This window comes from Anastrepha ludens, chromosome 2, assembly GCF_028408465.1.
Source record: "Anastrepha ludens isolate Willacy chromosome 2, idAnaLude1.1, whole genome shotgun sequence".
Classification (NCBI taxonomy): domain Eukaryota; kingdom Metazoa; phylum Arthropoda; class Insecta; order Diptera; family Tephritidae; genus Anastrepha; species Anastrepha ludens.
The window spans coordinates 180569843-180596861 of NC_071498.1; the positions used below are offsets into that span (position 1 = coordinate 180569843).

The 27019-nt window shown below is 38.7% G+C and overlaps 3 protein-coding genes across 3 annotated transcripts; 2 read left to right on the plus strand and 1 right to left on the minus strand.

The window, feature by feature from the left end:
* Positions 1 to 777: 777 nt before the first annotated feature.
* On the plus strand, positions 778 to 10802 carry LOC128855981 (uncharacterized). The gene is made up of 5 exons (XM_054091292.1): positions 778 to 2371; positions 2446 to 2594; positions 6999 to 7278; positions 10006 to 10260; positions 10488 to 10802. The coding sequence occupies exons 1-5, from the start codon at positions 1520 to 1522 to the stop codon at positions 10566 to 10568; spliced, it is 1617 nt and encodes a 538-aa protein (XP_053947267.1). The 5' UTR covers positions 778 to 1519; the 3' UTR covers positions 10569 to 10802.
* A 2842-nt stretch (positions 10803 to 13644) lies between these two features.
* Positions 13645 to 19068, minus strand: LOC128855983 (ADP-ribosylation factor-like protein 3). The gene is made up of 5 exons (XM_054091294.1): positions 18978 to 19068; positions 14674 to 14802; positions 14444 to 14575; positions 14109 to 14345; positions 13645 to 14002 (listed from the first exon to the last, which is right to left on the minus strand). The coding sequence occupies exons 1-5, from the start codon at positions 18978 to 18980 to the stop codon at positions 13964 to 13966; spliced, it is 540 nt and encodes a 179-aa protein (XP_053947269.1). The 5' UTR covers positions 18981 to 19068; the 3' UTR covers positions 13645 to 13963.
* A 32-nt stretch (positions 19069 to 19100) lies between these two features.
* Positions 19101 to 23666, plus strand: LOC128855982 (RCC1 domain-containing protein 1). The gene is made up of 5 exons (XM_054091293.1): positions 19101 to 19320; positions 19388 to 19546; positions 19619 to 20153; positions 20216 to 20291; positions 20349 to 23666. Exons 2-5 carry the CDS (start codon positions 19465 to 19467, stop codon positions 20820 to 20822), a joined length of 1167 nt encoding a protein of 388 aa, XP_053947268.1. The 5' UTR covers positions 19101 to 19320; positions 19388 to 19464; the 3' UTR covers positions 20823 to 23666.
* The last annotated feature ends 3353 nt before the right edge of the window (positions 23667 to 27019 follow it).

Below are 27019 nucleotides of genomic sequence, written 5' to 3' on the forward strand. Positions count from 1 at the left end.
CGGAGCATCGATAATTTCTCAGAGTCATTTTTTCAAACGCGTTTTTCCCGAAACGACTTCTTAAAAGTCGGTGCCAATCACAACTCCGAAACTATTCAACCGATTCTTTTCAAATTTGGCACACGTTTTCTAAATCAAAAATACCTCCCCCCTACACTGTTTTTTTTTTATTTTTTTTTTTTAAGGTTGTTTTTCACTTACAAATATGGCGAAATTTTTCGCCAAAAATGCTCGTTTTACGTTTTTTTGCCACCAAAACTACAAAAATGAAAAAAAAAAAATTTTATTAATGTAGGGGGGAGCATTACGTCATACTTTAACTGAAAAATTCGACTTTTTTAGTTTCAGATGATTCTACGACGAATGCCGATTGGCACCGCAGAGCACCTCTCGAAAAACATATCTCCAAAAAAACTCTGTCATGGGCTTATTTGTCAATATTTTATTATTAATATTTTTTAAAAACTTATTGAAAAGATGTCCAATAACATGCAACTGATTTTATTAAAGTATCTTAAGCCATATTTCTGTAAAAAATTCAAAAAAAAAGGTAGCGCTAAACCCTACCCCCCCCCTTAATGAATGCACCTTGCTTTAAACTAATTCAAGACTAATTCTTCTCACATACATTTTTCGTGACTGTCCGCAATAATGTGGAAACCACTGTACATTCGCACTCTTTATAAGTTAAAGAGGCCCGCATTGCCAAGAAGAGACATTCTGAAAGAAAGTAGGCAAACCACAAATGAAGCAAACAACCGGAGCCACTTTAAGTGTTTGAGTTGAGTAGAATCGGTTTGAAAAAGCGCTTGCAACACAACTATACAACCGGACACCGGCACACAATTCCATTTTGCGTTAGCACCAAGTTGAAATGAAATTTTGTTCACAGCCACAGGGCCGAGCACTGACGTGTATCTTTGCTGTCGTCAACAGTTCATCGGCAATTAACCAACAATGAATTCTCAGCACCTGGCGTTCGCCAAAGTGCAATTCCACTCAAGTTCAGGCCAACTAACCAGCGCTGCTCGCAGATTGCTAACTGAGTTTTGAGTGTGCCTGAGTGTTTTTAGCGGCACAAGAAGTGTTTCGCATTTACCTGTTGAACAGTGGAAAGAAAGTCTCTATGAAACTATAACGTCTTTATGCGGTGCAAGCGCTTAGCAGTAGTTTGTCTTCTTGCCAACTAAACGGACGCTTTAGCGCATGCGCGGTGCTAACTCTTACATATCTTCTACATTCATACATAGCTGACTAAGTAGCTGTTATTACGTACTTGTTGTGTTTCTCCATTTGCGATTTTTGGTGCCACAAACGTAGCTCATAAGTCTACATAACCACATATCTACACACTCATACGGTTATTACATTTTTAGTTGTTGCGCGCAGTCGCGGTCGACCGACGAAAATCAGTAGCGTGTGGCAAGTTTAAAAAATACAATATAAAGCTTTTGCTTGTGCGTGCGAATTGTGAAAGTTAATACCAAAATAGTCGTGAATTTGTAGCTGCCACTTCACCATGTTGCTGCTACGGAAAGTGGTTTTTCTGCTCGCACTGCTTTGTGTGAACGTATCCTTCACCCGCTCGGCGAACCAACAGCAAGATGACTCGAATCCACTGCTCGATATGGCCTCCATGTTCATACAAGAAGCGTTGAACAGTCAAACGGGTAATGGTGGTGGGGGTGCGGGCGGTGCAGGAGCAGGCGGCGGCGCTGGTCTCGCAGGCGTCGCTTCGCTGATAGGCAGCTTCATGCAGGCCAATGGTGGCGGTGGCTCTGCCGGTCAAGGTAAGGCGACCGCGTCCGGTGCCATGCAAATCCTATCGGGCATAGGCAGCTTACTCGCGAATGCGGGGCAAAATGGTGCACGTTCTGGTGGCAGCGCTGGTGGTTTTGATCCCGCCATCATCGGCAACGTTCTCGAAATGTTCACAAACAGCGATTCAGATGCCGAAGATGCGGGCGCTAGTTCACGTAGTCATGGCGGTAATGATGCGGGCATTGGTTTGGATTCTATACTTCAAATTGCCTCGGTGTTCATGAATGCCAACAATGGTGGCGGCAGCCAGCAGCAACACCAGCATCATCAGCAGCGTCGCTCTGCGGACAATCGTGCAAATATGCGTCAGAACGAAGTCGATGTGGATTCGGAGGACAATGGCGGCTTCATGAGTCTCTTACCCTTGGTCATGCAGGCAGTTAGCTCGTTTGCGGGACCTGAGGGACAACAAACACAAGAAAAGCACAAAGGTCATGCGTGGGTGTTGCCGCCATTCTTGGAGCATTTGCATGTGGTGTGGGATCACTTCTCCAACTCGGAACTGGCCGATGCGCTCTACGAAAAGTCGGGCGTGAATAAGATATTGAAGGTAGGTTTGTGGCATAAATGATTCATGGTTTGAGTGGTTAACTGATATTAATTCTTTTGTTTTGTGATCTTCAGGGATTCAAGGGCCGCGATGGCAAATTGGACTATGATAAACTTTTCGATTCGCTGAACAATCAGTCGTTCCGTAGACGTTGGATCAAATCGGCGACACTCTATTTGGCCGATTGGGCCAGCTATTTGGCAAATCCAGAAGTCTATCTCAAGTAAGTGTTTCTCAATTAGATTTCTTTGCTTCAAATTTTGGGAACCTCGGTTGTCAATAACATCGAGTTGGCTTGCAAGTAGCCGTGACATAAAATTAAAAAAAAAAGTATTCTATGACTATTACTTTGCACGCTAATCAATCCAGGCTAAATTATTTCCTCACTGGGCTCTTCCGAATACAGGTGTTCTTGTGTCTTGAAGAAATTACAGTTAGCCCAGCTGATTAGCAAACTCGCAAACAACTCACATTTCGCCTGAGCACTTGAGTATTTGCTCAGCTTCAGTGGTGGCTTACAATTTACTCATTCTCTCAGGTCTAAATAGAAAATAGAGAGCGCCGATTCTTTCGCAATTGAGCACGCAGTCTCATTTCTTTTCATCGTTCTCGCATTGGTATTAACACATTTTCTCCTCACCGGTTTTGGATTCCTTCATACATTTCTTCTGTCTTTTTGACTTTGTTGCTTACTCATACAAGCAAACAATTTCGCTGTTACCAAAGTGTTGACCCACATTTCGACGTGCCTGTTAGATATGCTGCGTTAATGGCTTGGTCCGCCTCTCATGCATGACAGTGCAACTAAATCAGACGTGCGTCTCCAACGTCTTCAGCCTAGTGCCTTACTTTGTCACCGAAAGCTGGGCTTTGGCATTACTTTAAGGCGTTACCGTTATTCGCTTGGCGTCATACTTTTTATTACAATTAACCAAAACTGCAAATACGAAAAATAAATATTTTCCTTTTGTCACGATTTGCTCAGCGAGCCGCTCTGAATGAAAAGCAGTTAGACCCAATGAGTTCTAATGAAGTGTTATTGTTGTATGGAGGAGATTTTGTTATTATATATCGAGTTCTAGGTAGGGAAATAAATATTGTGCTATTTTTTTAACAATATACCAAAAGAAATTCGCACCTCTATTCCAGAAGAAACTCGCACCTAGAAACTATTTTTGTATATTTTGTGATAAATATTTTTCAGTAATCGTCTTTTGCTTCAGTACACACTTTTGTACGGTTTACCAAAATTAGGGAATATTGTTTAGAATGGCGGTAATAGCGGCTTAAATGGCCTCAAACGCTTATTATCGTTGTCTGTCAGCTTGTGTGACACAAATCTTATAGTGTTTTCTTTCGTTGAAAAAAAAAATGTTTTTTCAATAGATGCCGACGTTACGAAAATATTGCCACACGCCCGAACACGAAAATGTTGCGTATTTCGGATAAGAATACTAATATACAATAGTAAAAGTGTTGTCTCTTTTTACTGGGAGTCTTTAAAAAATTTCGGGCATACAGTTTTATAGACCATTGAATTGTAGTACAAATAGGTGAAGTACAAAATAATCAAGACTGAGCTAAAATAGAAACTACATGAGCTTTTTCTGATAACTTCGAATTTATTTATTCAAAATAGTCTCCTCTGGCCTCGATATATTGTTTCGCGCGATCTAAAAGCTTTTCGAAAAAGTGTTTCAGGTCGTTGATCGGAATGTGCTTCAGGATGTCGGTACAATCTTTTTGGATAGCCTCTACGGACGTAAAACGTTTTCCTTTTATGCTAAATGCAATTTTCCGAATAAGTAGAAGTCACAGGGAGCCATAAGAGGCGAATACGGTGAGTGATTGTTGGTAAAAATGCGATTTCTAGTCAAAAAATCAGTCAAAAGAGGGATCGATGAGATGGTGCATTATCATGCAATAAGTGCCTGCTTCCTCCTTCGCAGTATTCACTTCAAAATGCCAAATTAGAATATTGCATTGACGGTTTGGCCCGTTGGCACGAACTTCTTGTGGACAATTCCCTTGGAATCGTAAAAACAAATGAGCATCGACTTGATTTTTTCCTTCTTCAAACGCGATTGTTTAGGGGGTGGCTCTTCTGGGGCCTTCCATTCGGCACTTTGAGGCTTAGTTTCAGGTTCATGTTGGAAACACCACGTTTTATCGCCAGTTAAAATATTGTAAAGGAAGTTCGCGTTCTCGCCTCTTTAATGAGACCTTTCGAATGTTGAACTCTGAGCAAGCTTTCATCCTCAGTTAACTTGTGCGGAATGAAACGTGCACAGACCTTTCGTAAGTCCAAGTGATCAGTTAAAATGCGATAAATCGATGTTTTGGAGATATTCAACTCCGATTCCATGAATTTCAACGATGATTTCGGTTCATTTTTGATAAATTTACGAACAATTTCGATGGAGTTTTCGGTGATTACTGATTTTGGGCGGCCCGTATGTTCATTGACTTTTATGTCCTCACAACCATCTCTGAAACGAGTGAACCACTCTTGAACTCTAGCGCGAGATAAACAATCAGCGCCATAACCTTTTTTCATCAATTCAAGTGTTTCGGTAAACGTTTTACCGATTTTAAAACAAAATTCGATGTAAGCTCTTTGTTCGAAACTTAATAACTTCCCTTCCACTGAAACGAATGTTACCAAGCTTTCACTGGAAGTCAGCTAGGGATGTAACTTCCAACGCACTAACTCATTAAAAATATGGCCCCATCAAAACAGTTTTATGTCGCCAGTCTTATTTATTTTAGACTGCGCCTTTTATAAAGTGCAAGTTTCGATTGGTTCAAAAATTACGTTGATTTTTGTAAATTTTTTCTGCTGACGGTGTTGAGTGTTTTCTTGCATATTAAACAAATGTGGAGTAGGCATTGAAAGGAGAAAATCCACAAGACTTCGGCCACGATCTCAAAAGTTCTGATTTATAAATCCGTGTGATAAAACTGCATCCGGAATTTTTCTAAAAATTCTAAATAAAAAGTTTGAATATTTGCCCAATTTTTACAATTTTGCTAACTGGTGTAAAGAAAGTATTCACACGAATTGGATTATAAAGGGTGATCAATTTAGAGGTACATGATTTTAAATTGAAAAATAACACAACGAAAACTCCAATTTATTTTTTTAAAATAATCCCTTTCAAACGTTGGCCGCAACTGCGCCGTAATTCGGCCATCCGTAAACACCAATTTTAAGTGACTCGCTAGAGCAGTTCGATCAGTATCTCGTGAATAACATTAGTATAGTTGACTTCCAATGTCTCAGCCGAAGCTGGTTTATCCACAAAACATTTAACCTTTATATACCCCCGCAAATAAAAGTCCAAAGTCTTGGTGGTCATCCACTGATATGAGACGACAAATAAATTGCTCACCGAAACGTCGACGCAGTAAATCGATTGTTTCACGGTATGTATGGCAAATAGCATCGTCCGCTGTCTTGTTGGAACCAAATGTTGTGGAGCGTTCGCCATTCACTGTTACATTGGCGCCAACCTCGTCTTTCAAGAAATATGGGCTGGGGATTCATCCAGCTCATAGGTTGCACCAAACGGTTGTTTTCAGTGGATGTAATAGCAGTTCTTGGATGGCTTAGGGTAACTCTCCAGACCAAATACAACAATTTTGCTTATTGACGTAGGCATTAAGCCCAAAAAAGGCCTCATCGCTGAACTCCATAATTTGGCTTGGGCGAGCGAAGAAAACTTTTCACAGAGCGTCGACTTTCGTATTACAATTATACGATTTTTAGATCTTGTTGAGACGTAAGTCTTTCCATGATGAAATGTCAATGAATACTGAAAAAAATGATGTACATATTTACAATAGTTTGACTGTAGTCATGCGTGATCTGCCAAAACACCTCTATTAGAAAAAGTGCATACAATCTGATTACCCTTTATTACATATGTATATTTGTGAGGGGTTCGTTTATTGGCTATGCAATTATGGCTATTAAAGCAAAAACATCGCATACTTTTACTTTTTATTTTTGTTGCTTTTAGAAAATACCTAAGATTCTCTTTATTTATCGGTGAATCTACTCTTCTCAAGCAAGCACCAGAAAAGTTAAATGGAAACTATTTTCAAATTACTCTAAATATCGACACTATAAAAATTCCTATTGAAAATGAGCATTTCTAATTTTAATAGCCAATGTCTATGCAGTCAGTAATATTGCAGCATATACTAAAACAAAGTCAACAAAAACAAAAAAAAAAAATAACACAAAAAAAATTTAAGCAACGTTTCTTCCATGACAGAGCAAACCACAGTCACAAAGTCACAACCTTTTATTTCCCACTGGTTAATTTCACCATTAAATCAGAGAAACACTTTCTAGCAGCCAATAAATGAAAGGGAAAAAGCACAAAATAACTTTTTGGTAGAATGCGCGCAGTTTAAGTTAAAAAAAATGTAGTTATTTACGTACGTACTGGCTTTCACTTTGGCTGCGAGCAGGCCGCGTAACTTCCCTTTATTATTTACGCTCATTCACTTATGCATGTGTGTGTGTGTATGCAGTAGTATATGCTTGTGCATGTGTGTGTTCCCTTATTCACAGTTACCTTTAAAATATTCTTATCTCTTTTTCTGTCTTTCCACGCAGATATTTCCAGACTGCGCAACTGATGTTCAACGGTTTTCTAAAATCTCAAGGTTATCCGAAGACTACCTACTTCGATCCCAGTCGCGCCAGTGAGACCATCTCGAATTTATTCGATCATGTGGCCAAACATCACCTCAATGTGAAAATCGACTCACGTCAATATGTAAAACCGGCTGTGGGTTATGCCAAAGAATTGCTGAAATTGGGTCAAGCGCGAGGTCTGCTGCAGTTCAATGCTACCGAACTGAGTGACAAATTAACCGATACACTCAATTTGGAGGTGAGTAGAAGAGCGAGCGGGGATGTGATTGTGATTCTATGTGTCATGGAGAAATCTGCTCTGGAGGGTATTTGTGCATGAAGTGTAAATATTGAATAATGAATAATGACCTTAATACTTATGGGTAGAGCAAATAATTGTAGAGTGAAATAATAGAAAATAATAGTTAAATAAGTCGAAGAAAATTGGTAACCTTTATTGTATAATAACGATAACAGTGGCAATAACAATAATAATGTGGCGCATCTAAGCATAATTTGCACGGTATAATTTACAGTTACAAACGCGCTGACTGCCAGCTTGTAATATAAATTTAAAATTTTCCTGAGTACTAAACTTCATATTTTTTTTCGTTGCTATGATAGAACGAAAAATAATGTCAAAAAAGTGCAAAGGGACAAAAAACATAGAAAACTGGAAAATTAACCCGGCGTTCGACGATACTGGGTAAAAAATACCACAGAGGTAATAAAGGGTGGTTAGGTTTCAAGGGCCAGTGTTGATTTTGAATAAAATACAATTTATTTAGGAAATTATTGTCATTTCTCTTTATTATGATAATATTGGTATGTCTCAATTACGTATGAAACAAAATATCGACCAAATGGCTACCGCGGCCTCGGCGGCACACCTCTATCCGATGGTCCAAATTTCCGATGACGCTGAGGCATAATTGAGGTTCTATGCCGTTAATGTGCCGAGTTATCTCATCCTTTAACTCTTGAATTGTCGCTAGCTTATCGACGTACACCTTTTCTTTCAAATAATCCCAAAGAAAGAAGTCCAACGGTGTCAAATCACATGATCTTGGCGGCCAATTGACATCGCCGCGACGTGAGACTATTCGGCCATCAAATTTTTCGCGCAAAAGAGCCATTGTTTCGTTAGCTGTGTGACAAGTGGCACCGTCCTGTTGAAACCATATATCGTCCACATCCATATCTTCCAATTCGGGCCACAAAAAGTTCGTTATCATCTCACGTGAGCGAACACTATTCCCAGTAACTGCGTGACCGGCCTCATTTTGGAAAAAACGGCCCAATGATGCCGCCGGCCCATAAACCGCACCAAACAGTCACTCTTTGTGGGTGCATTGGTTTTTCGGCAATCACTCTGGGATTATCATTCGCCCAAATGCGGCAATTCTGCTTATTGACGAATCCACTGAGGTGAAAATGTGCCGCATCACAGAAGATGATTTTCTTCGAAGATTGGTCATTCACTGTTGCCATTTCCTGCCACCATTCTGATCATTGACGACGCTTGAAATGGTCAAGAGGCTTTAGTTCTTGAGTCAATTGCATCTTGTAAGCGTGTAAATGCAAGTCTTTATGCATAATGTTCATCAACGGCGAGCGTGAGAGGTGCAATTGTTGGGCACGACGACGAGTTGAAATGGACGGCTCTTCAACCACACTATCGCGAACAGCAGCAATATTTTCTGCAGTACGAGCTGTACGGGCATGCACTGGTGTTTTCACATCTCCTACACACCCGGTTTGCTCAAACTTTTGCACAATTTTTCCGATTGTACGCACATTTGGACGATTAAATTAACCGAACAAATCACGAAGTGCGCGATATGCATTTTGATTTCAGCGCTCGTTTTCATAATAAGCCAGAATAAGTTTAACGCATTGCTCGATTGTGTATCTTTCCATCGTTCAAATTGAGTTAGTCTGAAATTGAAAAATTTCAAATGAAATGCAGAAAAAGCTTAACGCTTAGGCGTGGTTCGGCCCTTGCAATTTAACCACCCTTTAAAACCACTTTCTGCATAGAAAAAAAAAACGCGCTCCCTACGTAAAATAAATATTTAATTAATTATACTCCTATATATTATGTGGTAATTTTTACCCGGTTGCGACCGTTTGTGTCTGTATTTGCCTAGCGATGAATGACGCTGTAAAATACCAACTGCGCAATAATTTTCCGGAATTGATTCAGGAAATTCAAAATATATGTAAGTTTATAAGTCAAAATTGATATTATTGCCTTCAAAGTACTCCCCATCAACTGCAATGCACTTATGTCAGCGTTTGATCCAGTTCTCGAAAGTGGATTTCTGGAACTTTAATTTCGAATTTCATTAGAGCCGTGCTGGATATTTCCATTACTTCCTTATGACGTTCCCCGTAGTGTTTTTTTGATTCGATCAAATAGAGTGGTGCCATATCAGGTGAATTCGATTGCTGTTGTATGATGGATGGTATTCGTTTCGTTCTTGGTCAAATTAACGGATGATAATGGCACCTTACATATTCATGGTGCAAAGTCCATCACGCTATTAGAAAAAACTTTTGCCATTATTTGGTGTTTTATAACCGGAAATTCGTCTCCGGGCACTTCCGAATGGTAGTCCAACACCAACACATTTGGCTACGACGCCCACGGCTTAGGGCCAGATAAACTAGCACTGAAAAGCTGATATTATTTCAAATTTTTTGCTTAGTTTTTAGATTCTGATATTTTGTTTTTAAACATTTTTACTTTTCGACAATTTCTAATTTTGATTTTTGATTCCGATTCCGATTTCGGTATTCAGTATTAGTAGTTTTTACCTTTCAATTTTCAACTTACTGCACTATACCACCTGACTAACTGACCTAGTTTGTCAATCTATTCCGTTTGTCTGTTAGTGTCTGGACTAGGCGATTTATCAGTCCAAAATCCAAAGAAATTATTATAAAATTTTGTATTATAAAACATGCTTCTTTTTACTTGTAGGTCATCGAACCCGTGCTGAAAGTTCATCGCGCCTACAGATTTATCTTGAAATCGCCGCAATGTGACCGTTACGTGCTATGTGAATTGAATTCGCCCGAACGGAATGCAGCTGGAAATGCGCATGGCCTTATTTCAGGCGTCAGTCCGAAAATCGTGAAAATTGGCAGCATGGGAGCGTCCATATTCATTAGCACCGAAACTGGCACACCGTTCTGGACATTGTTTGGAGTGATAAATGCGCCCGAGAACTGCGAGGTAAGTACACATGAACGTACATTATATATATTAATTAGCACTTAGCGGTGCCAGAAACGCTTCAATTTATACGCAGAATGTGACACAGTTCCACATTTTATTGAGTTGATTAAATAAGTTTGATAAAGATTACAGTTACTTTTCTACCTACCACATATTTGTACATACATATGTTTTAACTTGTGCTTGTGTGCGTGTGTTTTTCTCTCTTTATCCGTTCTTTGTAGGTCAAGTACCCAGTCGATTGTAGTGGCTTCCATGAGGGCGAGGCTAAAGTGACCACTGAGTACGTACACAATGAGTTGTGAGTATAAAATGGCAAGAAAAGAGGAAGCTGTGGATGTGATGTTGATCTACAAAGCTGCGATCGGAATGCAAAATGATTGTGGCTGCATAATTTTAGTTAATGTTAGTTAGGTTTCTAGTTATATTTAAAAACAAAATTTAGCCGATATTGAGAGTATAAAACTAATATATGTACGTGTAAATGTATTTAAAAAATAAAATTTGTTTGTCATGGTGCAATAATTGGATTTTCAACATAGACAATAACAATAATTTTAAATCGGTGAAGTATTATTCAAATTTAATATCAGGTCTTCAAATTTACAAAAGAAGTATTTCAAGAAGATAAAGTGATATCTTCGAACTATCTTTGTTTTTGGAGAAGATACAAGTCCACGCTGACAAAAGTTGAATACATTGGAAACAGTGTTTGAAGTAGTGTCGCAGAGCGCATTTACAAGCAGAAGATATCAAACCGCTTGCTTGCTGGAAGAACGACATCATTCTTAGGAATACTAGAGTCAGAACATTTGTTTGTCATGTTCAGGATTGCATTGGGAGAACTTAAATGATAATACAAAACAGAAATATTGGTGGAATGATTTTGTATTTTAAATATGATAATTGCATGGCATTTATTTTTTGTAAATGACATCCGCCATACGCCTGCCGCAGGTACGAGTTACATGGTTCATTCCATCAGTCCAATTTTTTGATTACCTTTTAGAATAGATTTTGCCGGCTGGTGTCAATGGTGGCTTGAATATTGCAATAAATCGATTGTTAACCTGGCTGTATGGCCAGTTGCGCCGTCTTGTTGGAACCAATGTTGTCGTTGAAGTTTAGCTGATTAAATTTTGAAAACAAAAAGTCAACCAGCATGGCTCGATAACGCTCGCCATTCACTGTAACGACAGCTCCTTCCTTCCGCCGATGGTGCTGCCAGTGCTCTGTGAACTTCGCAAATAAATTTATTCTTCATTCTTCTTTATTTCCACAATTTGGAAGCGTTGTTCTGGCCTTAAACGGTCGGTTCATGATGACTTGCCAAACCTTTTTGTTTTCCTTGTTCACTCCTCTCGCGAGCCTAGGACCTCGACAAGACTCTTCCATCGTACACAGTTCTGTGCTGTTGTTTTTGCACCGTCCCATGAGATGTCGGCATCTGCTAGTTCGCGCAGCATCGACCTTCTCCAAGTGTTTTTGGTCGATCGCAACCTCTGCTCCCTTGCGGGTTGGCAAATCTTACTGAAAAGAAATGTCAGCACAGTTTGCCATCCGCAGCTGTCAAACTATAGTTATCGATATCGGTAGTTCTCAAGCAGCTGAAAAGAACACCTGCTAATATAACTAATGATATCATTGAAACGCCGAAGAACCCCGTGAATCATTGCAAAAACTTCAAAGTTCGTTCGTTCTTCGTTTAATTTCAGTCTTATCCAACCGAGCTACTTTTTTTAGCCGTCAGTGAAAATGATTACAGGTGATTTCAGAAATTCTCACACAAATCTTCACCGATGAGACGGTGCATTATCGTCGTCTATGAGCATAAGCTTACGAAGACTTAAACTCGACCAAAATGTGACACGCGTGTGTGATTATTTCTCTCTATTTATAAAAAGTTCGTATTTCGTGAAAAGAGGGTACATCCTTAGACCTGCCATATGTACTGTAACAAATTAAATCCGTAATAGATATTAAATTATAATACTTTTTTTAATGAAGTTAGTTTTATTTAATCATGTAAATATTAAACAGAATGAAAATTTTCATTCGAAATGGTTGCCATTTGCTTTTAAGCCTTCAAACGATTAGGCCATTCAACCCTTGCGGTACGCACAGTCTCTATGGATATTGACGTCGCTGCTCGAACTAAAGATTGAGGCTATCCAAATTTCTGTAAGGTCTTCGACAGGCCATGCTCTCCAATTCTGATCACAAATCCAGAATCTGATCTGTAGTTCAATGGATTCAGATCGGGACTTCCAGACGGTAAATCTTTTGCAGCTATGAACCCAGGAATATTGTTTTTTAGCCACTACTGGGTGGTTTTTGCCTTATGGGTGGGAGCGGAATCTCTCTGAAAGATCCAACGCTCTCCATTGAAGAGAGTAGTGCTCAACTGCTTCGCCACGCCTTTTAAGACATCCTGCTGTTACACTTTTGCCCCGGTATTAACCCCTTTTTCGCAGAAATGAAGAGATGTAGCGCCTTTACAAGACATTCCTCACCAAACCACTCCAGAGGTTGGATGGTGGCCACGCTGAACCCTTGGAACAACATTTTTTGCGTCTTTAGAAGTTTTAGTGTAGATTTTGTCTGTTTGCTTATTAAAAACTTCTCATCTGGGAAAATAATATTTTCATGGCCGTTGACCGTGTGCCCCCGAAGAAGCTCCTTGCATCTGTCGAGTCTAATTTTCTTTAGGCCCGTTGTCAAAAGATGACCAGTTGAGCGACGGATGGATTTCATGTGTAGACCAATTCTAATTAGTAGTGACGTGGATCTGGTCGATACATTCTTTTCCTTGGTCATGATTTTCTACTTTCTACGGGGATTTCTGCGAATTCTTTCTCGAATGGCTTTTATGGCTGCACTGGTTCGAACCACGAGAGGACGACCTCTTCTTTTTATGTCTGTCTCTCACTTCAGACGTTTGGTGAAAACGATTGATCGTGCGGTAAACAAACATTCTGGGAATACAAAGTTTTTTCAGCTATTCGTAAATCTCACTTGCCCTTTTGCTACTTTTTATATCTTGCAATCACTGCAATGCGATTTTCCTTAGCTCTCCACTTCATTGTTAACTGGCGAACTTTGCCACGAAACTGAGTATAATTTATGAGTAGATTCCGAAAAAAAAAATAAACAGAACTTTGTTTTAGCCAATTTGTTCTCGTCGCATGCATTGTAAAATTTGTCACAGAACTTATGGCAATACTAAGTGTATTTTGAACTGAATGCCACAATCGACTACGTTCGATGCTCGGCATGATTTCAATTATTAGTACAATAAACAAAACTTTACTACCACAATTTAAGCTTCAACTCTTCAATTGAAATATTTTATTTATTAGCATTATTATTTTATTTTATTAGCACGATTTACAGGCTTTTGTTTAGAGTTTTCTTTTGTTTTTGGTATTGAGTTTGATATATTTTATTTTTCTATCACTGATGACTCACTTCAAAAGTTAAATGATTATAAATAAAATATATTCTAAGAACTAAAATTATCAGTTAAATGGACACTTTCTTAAATACATACACACAAACACATTTTTCTGAGTACTTAAGAGCTGAGTTATCTGCTATTTCCTACACAAAAGTGAGTTCATAGCCTAAATACTACCTGTACATGCGTATGCAGGGCATACACACACACATACCCACACATAAATAGATTTAATAGAGTAGTTCACTTCTTCATATTATTGCAGACCCAATCCATGCCATCCTGCAATGTTAAAAACAGAGTAATGTTTCCATTTATAATATGTATGTATGTGTGCTGACAAGTAGGTAAATAAGTCATTTCTTATTCATTCTTGCTTGCTACTCACTTTGATGCCTGTGCCAGCGACCGCTGAGCAGCCTATTATCTGCCAGGTGCGCTCCTCTAAACGCACTAATTGCACCGCTTCGGCTACCTCAGACGCGGTAAGTGCGTTTGGCAGATCCTGTTTGTTGGCGAACACCAACAATGGCACCTGCTTGAGACGATTGTCCATGAGCAGTTCGAAGAGCTCGTTTCCAGTTTCGGGCAACCGTTCACGGTCTGTGCAATCAATTACGTAAATCTGTGCAGAAAGCAAGAAAGAGGAAAATAAATGTTTTATTTCTTTGCCATTGCCATTTATAATGTTGTTGTTGTTGTTCTTTATGCTGCAACTTTTACCAATACATCCGTGTTCGCAAAGTAGTTCTTCCAGTACGGCCGTATTTTCCATTGACCGCCAATGTCCCAGACATTGAGTTTAAAACCATCGGCCGCCACGGATTTGATATTGAAACCAGCTGTTGGCGTCACCTGTGGCAAATAAGCAAACATACAGACTATGTACGGACATGCATACACACATAGAAATCGAAGAGTTACAATCGCTATGTGGCTTATAAAAAAATTACCGTAGAAATTTCTTCGGATGCCAATTGCTTCAGAATTGTCGTCTTGCCCGCATTATCTAGGCCAAGTAACAGTATTCTGGCTTCTTTATCGGGGCTGGGGCGTAGTTTTCGTAACAATGATAACAAGCCCTGAAAGGGGGAAAAATAGAATGTAAAATAATGAATAATAGAAAAAGTTGAGAATAAAACTATAAGGATTAAAAATAAATTTAAAAAATTAGGGAACAATTTTATCGAAATCGCCCAAGTAAACTAAACCGAAAGTGCAAAAGCTCACCTAACACCTATGCTTACTTTCATTATATTATGGTTATATTGGTTATATTTAAATCATTTGATTTTCTAAGAGGTTCATAATTGGTGGGGGAACAGGGTAATAAAACGTTTTAGCGGTACTGGGTGATTTGATGCGAAAACAATTTCCATGTTTTTTCCTAATATTTCCTCCCGCTGTTGGGTGGCGCTGTGTTTATTATTCGTACTACTATTATTGCGTTTTTAACCGTATGTTTGAAATCATAATCTCAGCTCGTGGTCAATAAGCAGTGGGAGGATCTTGGATCGATCCCGATGGTTCACAGACGGTTCGGAAACAAATACTGGAGTCAGTGCGAGAATCTATGGTCCCAACACGAAAATCTCCAAATCAAATTGCCCAGCGTCTTTCAGGTTGAAATTCAACATTCAAACAAAGGTACATATAGCACTGGAATAAAAGGATATGAAATTGTTGATGAACTTGCTAAGGTGTGGTCGGTAGCAGATTTTCACGATCCAGAACCACACTGTGGTATCAACTGGGCAAATGCTCAACTGGTCGTCTTTTGTCAACGCGTTTGAAGAAAATTAGAGTCGACAGATGCAAGCAGCCTCTTCGGTGGCACGCAGTTAACGGTCATGAAAGTATTCTTTTCACAGATGAGAAGTTTTTAACAAGCAAAACGAGAAAATCTACACTAAATCTTGTAAAGACGCAAAAAATGTTGTTCCAAGGGTTCGGCGTGGCCACAATACAGCCTCCGCAATCTTTTGGTGAGGAGTGCCTTGTAAAGGCGTTACATCTCTTCATTTCTGGGAAAAAGTAGTTAAGACCGTGGCGAAAGTATACCAGAAGGATGTCTTAAAAGTGCTCGATCAGTACTCTCTTCAATGGAGAGCGTTGGATCTTCAGGCGAGATTCCGTTCCAGCCCATAATGCAAAAACCACCCAGCAGTGGTTAAAAAACAATATTCCTGGGTTCATAGCCGCAGCAGGTTGGCCGTCTGGAAATGCAGATCTTAATCTATTGGACTACAGTTCGTGATAAGAATTAGAGAACATCGCCTCACAGAAATTTGAAGGGCCTCAAACAATCTTTAGTTTGAGCAGCGACGTCAATATCCATGAAAACAATGCGTACTGCAATAATTGATTGTCCTAATCGTGTGAAGGCCTGTGTAAAAGCAAATGATGACTTCTTCTTCTTCTTAATTGGCGCGATAACCGCTTACGCGATTTTGGCCGAGATTAACAAAGCGCGCCAGTCGTTTCTCTCTCGTGCTAACCGGCGCCAATTGGACACACCAAGTGAAGCCAAGTCCTTCTCCACCTGATCTTTCCAACGCAGAGGAGGCCGCCCCCTTCCTCTGCTACCACCAGCTGGTACCGCATCGAATACTTTCAAAGCCGGAGCGTTTGTATCCATTCGGACGACATGACCCAGCCAACGAAGCCGCTGGATCTTTATTCGCTGCGCTATGTCTATGTCGTCGTAAAGCTCATACAGCTCATCGTTCCATCGTCTACGATATTCGCCGTTGCCAACGTGCAAAGGTCCAAAAATCTTACGCAGAATCTTTCTCTCGAACACTCCAAGCGTCGCTTCATCGGATGTTGTCATCGTCCAAGCTTCTGCGCCATACGTTAGGACGGGCATGATGAGAGTCTTGTAGAGTGTTAGTTTTGTTCGTCGAGAGAGGACTTTACTGCTCAATTGCCTACTTAGTCCAAAGTAGCACTTGTTGGCAAGAGAGATTCTACGTTGGATTTCAAGGCTGACATTGTTATCGGTGTTAATGCTGGTTCCTAAATACACGAAGTCTTTTACAACCTCAAAATTATAACTGTCAACAGTGACGTGGGTGCCGATACGCGAGTGCGCCGACTGTTTGTTTGAAGACAGGAGGTACTTCGTTTTGTTCTCGTTCACCACCAAACCCATTCGCTTTGCCTCTTTATCCAGTTTGGAGAAGGCAGAACTAACAGCGCGGTTGTTAAGGCCGATGATGTCAATATCATCGGCATACGCCAGCAATTGTACGCTCTTATAAAAAATTGTGCCTGAACGATTAAGTTCTGCGGCTCGTACGATGCTCTCCAACATCAGGTTAAAGAAGTCACACGACAGCGAGTCACCCTGTCTGAAACCTCGTTTGGTATCAAACGGCTCGGAGAGGTCCTTCCCACCATGAAAAAAAAAATAAATTCCCTATTCTCAGAAGATCTAGAACATGGATTAACAATGTTCGAATATTGGATATTGCCTGTGCCATATCGTCCACAGACAAATTAATTGTCTTAGTTGGGTCGTCCAACTTTCTAATCTGCCCTTTAGAAAGTATTTGACTGACGTGGGGTTTGAATTTATCCAGTTTCACAAGTCGTTCCTTAGGGTTTGAGTATATGATCTAAATCAAAATTTGCTCTGTTTACGTAGAAGCATCAACCAATATCCTATGTTGTCTCGGCCTCATTCTAGCAATGCAAAATTTCGCTTCCGGAACCGACAGCGCATCACTGGACAACTTCGTTCTTTTCCGATCTGACCCGGTCTCAAAATCCAAATGTAAGGCACTCAAACTTTTCGCCTGGGTTCAATGAAGTGCCCCTCGATTTTACCCAATCTTTTCTTCAATTCGTCTTTTGCGACATTAACAAACTTAACGCCCTCTCTTGCCCACGTTTTGTGGCAAAAACATCATGGATTTATTAAATAGCTCCCGATAGCTGTCACGTGGGGAAAATTCAACTTCTTAAATCACCTTTAATTATTGCTTCATGGTTAACATTATAATTTTCCAGTTTTTTCTAATCTGTTTGAATAAAGCAAGTCACTGAAATTGCCCACAACAAATATAACTTTTTAATGTGCTTTGTTTCACATTAAAGATCCGTTTTTAAGAGACTATTCAAGAAATTTAAGGCCGGCGGGCCAATTAGATGTCCTAAATTCAGTAGTTTTCGCGAAGCGTTGTAGGATGAGAAAAAAAAACAATTAACCAAATGAAGTTTTGGGGATAGTTTAATATATATTTGAACAAAAAAAAAAAAAATGTGTACAATCTCCAACAATATATTGTAAGCCGAGTTATCAATAGATTCCCAGAGCGCCTGTATCCAACTTTTGTACAAGATACAACTTGCAATTTTCATCTGAAAACAAAAAAAAAAAAAGATTATTAATTTTGATGTAATTATCTTCGATGTGAACTAAAACAAACATCCAAAAACTTTTTTTAAGCGACTTTTTTACCCAGTTGAAGAGTTTTTTTTCCTTGAAAAACCACTTTTTTTTCTACTTTCCCCAAAAATTCGAATTTTACGTGTTTCTCCCAATTTTCTTAGTTCACATCGAAGATAATTACATCAAAATTAATAATCTTTTTTTTTTTTTGTTTTCAGATGAAAATTGCAAGTTGTATCTTGTACAAAAGTTGGATACAGGCGCTCTGGGAATCTATTGATAACTCGGCTTACAATATATTGTTGGACATTGTACACATTTTTTTTTTTTAGTTCAAATATATATTAAACTATCCCCAAAACTTCATTTGGCTAATTGTTTTTTTTCTCATCCTACAACGCCTCGCGAAAACTACTGAATTTAGGACATCTAATTGGCCCGCCGGCCTTAACGATCAATTCTAGAACAGATTCATTAATTACTGAATTGAAACAGATAACGAGGCAATGACGTTTGATGTTGCTAACGACATTTATTTTCACTTCCGCCAATTCTAAATGTTTTCACCACACAGCGTTATGGCTTCCACAAATACAGTCCACACCACTGTGGGCAAATGTGGGCCATGAATATTTTGACAGCGGCAAACAGCTGTTATATTTATATAAATATCGTTGTTTTGCGGTGTGTTAACTTTCCCATCCGTTGCAGGAAGTTTTTTCGTTTCCGTGACAACGTGCACGAAATAAACAAACTAAAGTTAAAAATTTCACAATTTCCAATGTCGCAGTTTATTGATAAATCCGCTATGTGGTATGTTTCGTAATAATCACATCAATTTACACATTCACAATTACTTGCCATTTCTTGAACAGATGCTGGAGTAGATTAAAAGCGGGGAAAAACTTGCCGCACGTTGAATCAAAATAGTTCCTGTAGAAAATAATTTCTGTACGAGCGCGGATTATTCCACAGAAAATATAACCGTTTCTATTGGCAAATGAATGTAGACTAACTGAGAGGGCAAACCACGGGCCCATCATACCATTCATTATCTGCGACATACGTATGTACATACATATGTATGCATGTATGTGCATGCAGCGGAAGTTTAGCTTACAAGTGGGAAGGGAGCAAAGTAATAGCGAGGAGGCTTGAAATTTGACAGAGGTCGGAGGCGCAGCAGTAACTTTAGCGGTCGAAGGTACAATGGTGCTCTATTTACTTTGTTTGAACTGCGTATCTTGACAACCGCGTACTTTGTTTTGTAGTTGTTACTCACTAATCTCCGCATGAGTGCGCGTCAACAACTACTTTGGAGAGACGAACTTATTTAGTTTGCAACATAATGTCAATGTTTGCTTTTAGTGGCTTCAATGGATTTGGCCAGTTCGGCGGCGATCGTCAACGAAGCGAAAATACTTTTATAGGTGCGAACGAGATTTTTTGTGTGTAATGCTTTTTTCTGTGTTTTATAACAATATTTTTTGATTTTTTTTTAGATATATCTTCCGAAAAGTTAACGAACTTTCAGAACGGTAATTTGCTAGTTGCTGTCAGTTGGAGTTACACTGCCTACGCCAGAGAAAATCAGCTCGTATTACGTGGCTTTTTATCTGGTAAACCAAAATCTACAACTTGCATACGAAGTGCCGATATCATTACACAATTGACCGCTTGTGATAAGTTCTGTCTTGCGCTATGCCAAAATGGCAAATTGCTTAAAGTTCGCCCCGAAATCGACGGGAAACTAGAGGAGGTGAAGATTGATGCCGAAGTGCAAACGTTGCCGCAGAAACGCTCTATTTTTGGCGAACCGCGTTCAACACCGCAACGAGCAGAATGTTTGCATATTACGCACATCGCGTGTGGTTCCAACATCACCGTTGCTGTTAGTGCAACAAATGCAGTCTACAGCGTGCCTAGTAAAATCCATCAATTCCCAAAGCATTTTCGTGTGCGTCAAATACAATGTGGGTTCGAACATGCGCTGCTGCTTAGCGCCAATGGCGATATCTACAGTTGGGGCAACGGCTTGTAAGTGAATACATTTGTTTCTACCCGTCTGAGTAACTTTATAAATGCAATTGTATTTACAGTCGAGGACAATTGGGTCAGGATGTACTGCGTGTAGAGGAGACACCGGTGCTGATAGAAGCGCTCGCGGGCGTGAAAGTAGCTACCATTTGTATATTAAAACACGAAACGCAAACTAAATTCGCTTCTTCACAGATAAATTTTATAGCGGCTGGAGGGTGGCATAACGCGGCTATTTCCGTTTTTGGCGATCTATATACCTGGGGTTTCAATTCCAACGGACAATTAGGTTTACGCATATTTAAATCCACGATTTCGGGAAAACTTAAAGAGCCAGCAGTGTTTGTGTTACCACAAATTGTTGAAATACCAGCGTGCAAGTGCCTGCACACCAAAAATGTTGAGGAAATTGATAGCGTAGCGCAGGGAGAGGTCGTAGCAGCGGAATGTGTGCCTGTGAAAGTATTTGCAGGCGCACGACATACGATTCTACAGATGAATTGTGGTGCATTGTTTGCTGCTGGCTGGAATGCACATGGCCAGTTGGGTGTGGGACGTCAGACCGAATATTGTGATGAGTTTGAGCATATAACCTCTATTGAGGGCATAGTTGAAGAATTGGGGGTTTTTTGTGGCGCTTGGAGTACTGTAATTGCTAGAAAAAGTTGATAATTAATTAGTTTCAGATTTAGAGTATTCAAGTGTATATAAAATGAGGCTAATACATGCTTTGTGAATAATAGTCCCTTTATATGAGTAATGCATAGTTAATTGCTATCTCTAGTTTTACAATAATTAAAGCCTGAAATGTGATAATGAAATAGCTGAGATGAATGAGTAATATAATTGAAATTTAATATGTATGTATGTATGTATGTATTTAATACTATATTTGATTTCTGTGAAATTTAATCGTAGCTGAGTAGAAAAGTTATAAATATGACAAAAAAATGTTTGTATGTACGTTTCTGTGTACGCTTGATAAAACAAATTAAGTTCACTCAGCACGTTTACTCTGTCAGCCAATAAATGGTTTGATTCTCCCGAAATTTCACGACAATCGGTTTCCACGACAGTCGGTTCTACGTTACCGAAACAACCCGGGTTTATATCCGACCAAGGACTGTCACCCCAGCAGCATTTCCCGTATGTGAGTATGGGGAATGTTTATGCTGCTATAACAACACCAACAACAACATTCTCCCGAAATATTTCGGCAACCAGTCATTTATAGCCACAGCTTGAGTACCATATTAATAAAATTTCAATGAAATACTAAAGTTTGCTATGATAAATCAAATCCGAGTTTATAGACTTTAAAGCAAAACATATTAAAAACACACACGTTGTTGAGTCAAAAGTGACAGTAACATACAGGACAGACTGCGTTATTTTACATAAAACTTTGGCAAGGGGCCTGGTTTATTAATTGAACAGAATGGCTGGCAGAAGAGTTTAGAATGCGATTACTACCGTTAAAAATAAATGAATAAGAACATTTTTTTTAGAGTTGAGAATAACTAAAATTAATGTTCTATATTATCTTAGCCGAGGATTAGAAGGACAAACATTTTTTTTTTCTTAATATTAATTAAATAAGACCTACCAATGTCCTGCAGCAGGTCCATAGTTTGACTAGCAGTATGCGCTCCATCTTGTTAAAACCACAAATTAGGATACTGCTCCGCCATTGGCCGCAAAAGGTTTTCAATCAATGTTCTGTAAGAAGCTCCTGAAATCGATTCCGGGGTTTCATCCTCATTTACGAAGAAATATGGACCGATAACTCTAGTGGCCATAACACCGCACCAAACAGTACATTTAGATGGGTGCAACTGATGTTGGTGTGTTGGATTTTCAGAGCCCCACAATCTACAGTTTTGTTTGTTGACATAACCATTTAAATGGAAATGCGCTTCATCCGACATAAAAACTTTATTTAAAAGATCAATTTGTGTGGCTAATTGTGTAAGAATAGAAAAATTCGATAATTTTAACGCGTTGTGTTGTACTGTAGGGTTCCATAATAAATTTCCAACAATTCAATTATAACCTATAAAAAGAGAAAAATAAATATGTCAAAAAATAAAAAAAGTTATTTGTGCTTATCATTAGTAGGTCTTATTTGGCCCACCCTGTAGTAAGAAACTCAGCCAAAAGATCTTCTCTAAGAATGAAGATCTTAGTACAATTAACACAGAGCCCTTCTGGCCACAGCAACATTCTGGATTAAAACGAAAGGTCAGACTACGAATTTCCATGCGTTAAAAATGACAAAAAGCTTAGCGTCATTATAGAGTAAAATGGATGGCAGAAAGGTCTACAATCCACATACTATTCATAGAATTTCTTTACACATTAATCCACAATGACGGAAGGAATAGGAGGTAACTGTCTTTTAGCCGCAGTTTGATCTCCAAAAGTCTTTCAGGCTTCCTAATCGCTGTAGTATATTTCAAGCTGGAATCTGTGCCGCAACAAAAGCAGAGGAATTAGAGTTGGAATTCACCCCTGTCGACACTCGCACAAGCAATATCTTCATCGATAGTCAACTGCTATTAAAACAATAATGGTTGCAGTGACTACTTCGCAATGCGTGCAACACTGTAGACCCAGAATGGATGACCTCTGCGAGAATAGATAGGTCATAATTTACTGGGTCCCAGCGCACAACGGAATAGCGCGAAATGAGAGAGGTGACGAGCTTGCTTAGGCAGGCGCCTGCTTTCCTAGGATGAGTACGTCGAACATATATCCCTCGTTCTCAGTTTTGTAGACTGAACTAGACGAAGAACTAACTCTGGGAGCACAGTCTATATGGGAAACCTCGATTTTCCATAGGATTGCCAAAATAATGCTACGAACTTGCAACACAAAAACAACTCACTTTATTCTCAAACTACCAAGGAAGGAATGTTAAACATTGGCTGAAGTACTGCCTGATCATTGTCTCCTCCATATCACGTAGCTTAAATGGGATTAGTCCAGAACGACGCGTGTAAATGAGGCGAAGAAGAAAAGGGTACGTTAGAACACCTCCTTTGCCATTGCCCTGCTCTAAGCAGAATTCGTTACAACTGTCTGGGATCGGCACACTTTTCATCTCTGAAGGGTCTTACTGGCAAAAGTGTAAACTGTTTATTAAAACTCGCCAAGACACAAACTATGTTTAACACGACTCTAACAACACTGAGCTCTGTTCAGTGAGATCTATTCAGATCAGCCAGACACAGCTAACTAACTCAACCTACTTGTAGATATGCAAGATGTGTAAAATTATGTGCTTTGTAAAAATAATTACATTATTAAAGCGTTTAAATACAGAAGTGCAATTTAACGGGGCAAAAAATTAATGTGGTTTTTGCGAGTAAAGATAATCAGCCTCATATAAAATTTTATGAGCTAAACAATCAAATAGAAGGTTTGGCAATTAGGTGGTGTTTTTCATATAAAATAATTTCGTGCTTGAAATAATACTCCCTTAATTTTAGAGTAATTTGTGCGTTCTTTTTCGAAACTATAAATATTAGTTTATTTAATTTTCACAAGACCTCCAAATCGAGCTTTCGCTCTGAAATTCTAGCAGTTTTTTGAGCTTCATTAAATACACTTTTGAGTCTTATGCCTTATGTTTGCAAGTGCACCGTCTCGCCGAGCATATAAATATCGCTTTTGAATGAAATAATTTTGCACAGCAGCTTTTCTCGACTCGACATCTCTCAAGCCTTCAACAGAATATGGCACAATGGCCTGCTATACAAAGTAAAAAAATCTCTCCCAATAAATTTCCATTGATTTATAAACCCATTTCTTGCCGATAGACACTTTTTTGCCAAACAAGGCGATGAAGTAACGAATATCTACAAAATAAATGCTGATGTATGTGCTTCAAGGCCCCGTCCTAGATTCCATATTCGACCTGTTATTCACGCATGATCTGCCTGCCCCTTCAAGTGCCCTAATCGGAACATTTACCGATAGTACATACAGCTGCCCTAACTGCAGATAAAGTCGCGAATAAAGCATACCTAAGATTGCAAACATGTCTCGATGATATTACCCAATGACTACAAAATTGCTGAACTAAAGCGAGTGAAACTAAATCAGTTCAAGTAACATTTACAAGCCGACGTGAGCACTGCCCACCAGTAAAGCTCAATGGCATCAATATGGGATATCCATCCAAAGAAACTAAGTATTTAGGCAATCATTTGGATTCAAAACTCAATTGGAAAACTCACATCCTCACCAGAAGAAGAGCTTTGGGGTTAACGCTTACTTCTCTTTACTGGCTACTAAACCAAAAACAAAAGTTTTTATTAGTATAAGACCGGTCTAAAATCCATTTGGTAATATGGTACCCAGCTATCGGATACTGCAGACAACTCATATATTTATGAAGTATATTACAGTTTGTGAAGAATATCTTTGCATAGTGAAGAAAAATTTAAAATTTTAGCTTTGATCGAGAATAAATTAAAAAGTGTCAAAAAATCTTTGCGTAACTGATGAAAACAACAAAAAATGCAGTCTTTTGGGGTTAATATTTTGTATGTCCTCCTTGGGCATCAATTACCGCTTGAAGACGACTTCGCATTGATTTAATTAGTTTCGGAATATCATATTCCAATGGTATTTTTTCCCACTCTTCTCTGATGAATCCTATTAATTCAGTTTTATTAGTTGGCGATCTTTTTCAAACTTATCTTTTTAAATGAACCCACAAATTTTCGATTGGGCTAATGTCGGGACTTTGGGCGGGAGTATCAATGGCTTTGGTGCAGTTGTAGAATAACCAGGACCTGCATAAATAAGATTTATGTTTGGGATCATTATCTTGATGGTATTTGTATTTAAATTTGTTCGAATTTTCCGGGTCAACAAAGGCGAATTTTCTAATACTGGAAGTCAATTCGTTTTTTAAAATATCAAGATATACTTCCTTGGTCATTATTTCGTCCAAAACTTTGATTTCACCCCCTCCCATTGTTGATATACAACCCTAAACCATTACTGACAGTTTTCCAAACTTTACGGTAGGGATAATATTTTTGTTTTGTAGTGCCGTGAGAGGCTTACTCCAAACTCTCTGGGGTCCATCATGGTAGTAGAGCATCATTTTCGTCTCATCTGAGAAAATAACGTCATCGCAGTACTCTGTGGGAAGTGATATGTGCTCGGTGGCAAATCGCAATCTTTTATCAACGTTTTGTGCTGATATCAGCTTGAAGAATATTTGTGTTTTTGCAACAGTTTGCGAAGAGTTTCATGAGAAACTCTAAACCCGTAGTCTTTTTCCACTTGAAGAGCTAAACCTCTTGTACTGCTTTGCTTTAAATAGGGGTATATTCAATAACGCATTATAATGCGCAAAGTACTTTCGCAGTGTTGGCAATGCGTTCAGAAATGCAAATATGGCAGTACTGCAAATGCATCGCGTTCCAAAACGCCATTTTTGTATCAAACGTCGCGCATTATTTGCAGGAAAAATTTTAATACTGCCAATCTATCAATTGCAACACTTGTCACATTGGCAGTGCTGCCAGCGCTGCAATTACTGCGCATTTATAATGCGTTTCTGAATATACCCTAGTTTTAATAATTTTACGTTCAATTCGCTGCGTCACTTTTTTTGGCCTGCCTCTAGATCCTTTCAACTCGAGTCTTACTTCATTTTCAGCACGGTTTATGATTATACGAGTATACAGTTCTAATTTTGAGGGAGAACATATCGCCGATTTCTCTGTCTGATTTGCCTTTGTAGTGATTGAAATACACTAATTGATAATATTTTTTGAAATTCGTTTTCCTGGCATATTTTTTATTCAAATTTGAGATCACTTGTAGCACTGAAGACAATCACTTTATAACTAAATAATTTCTTACCCCTTTCACATTCCATACCATTTGCAAAAAAACCCAAATGAATGAAATTCGCAGAAAATAACTACATTTTTTGTTGTTTTCATCAGTTATGCAAAGATTTTTTGACGCTTTTTAAATAAAGTAAAAATCTTTTTGTTGTTGTTTTTGTAATGTGTGTATTTATTTAATAATTGTTGGCGCCTAATAGTCGTAGACAAGTACAGTAATGGAATGTGTGTATACATTTTTTGTGTGCGTTTTTATTTGTTGTTGGAATTCTCGATCAAAGCTAGAATTTAAAATTTTTCTTCACTATGCAAAGATATTCTTGACAAACTGTATGTATATGTTAAGATTGAATTAATATTATTTTAGTCCAACTACTGGCCAACGGACACAAAAAAAAAAAAATAACAACCGAATTTAATTGACTTCTGCATCATTGAATATATATCGTATGGAAGTCGGACAATAAAATCATGTTTAGAGTTATCTTCAGACCATTCACCACTAATCATGACCTTACTTGGGCCTATTGAAGTAAAACAATCTCTGAGCCTATATAATTCTAAAACGCCTTGGAGTAATGCTTTTAAAAAAATGGAACAAAAACTCAAAGAAATATATCACTGAAAACTCAAGATGGAATTGATTCCGCTAATTTATATTTCAATGACAGTGTAATACAAGCAGTTGCTTCCTCTACAGCAAAGACTACCATAAGTGAAATTAAAAATCAAATAAGAAAGCTAAACGATAAAAAAGCTCCAGAGTTACCTGAAATAGCATTGCAATTCATAAGAAATATATTTGCATGCTAGAGCATACATACTTCTCACGACTATGGGAAATTGCTCAAATTACCGCCATACCCAAACCAGGAAAAGATGCCATTAAAACTGCCTCATATCGGCTCATCTGCTTATTCCCAATACTTTCAAAAGTGTTTGGAAAAATACTGTTCGACCGACTAGAACCAATTTTGACAGCAAAAAAGTAAT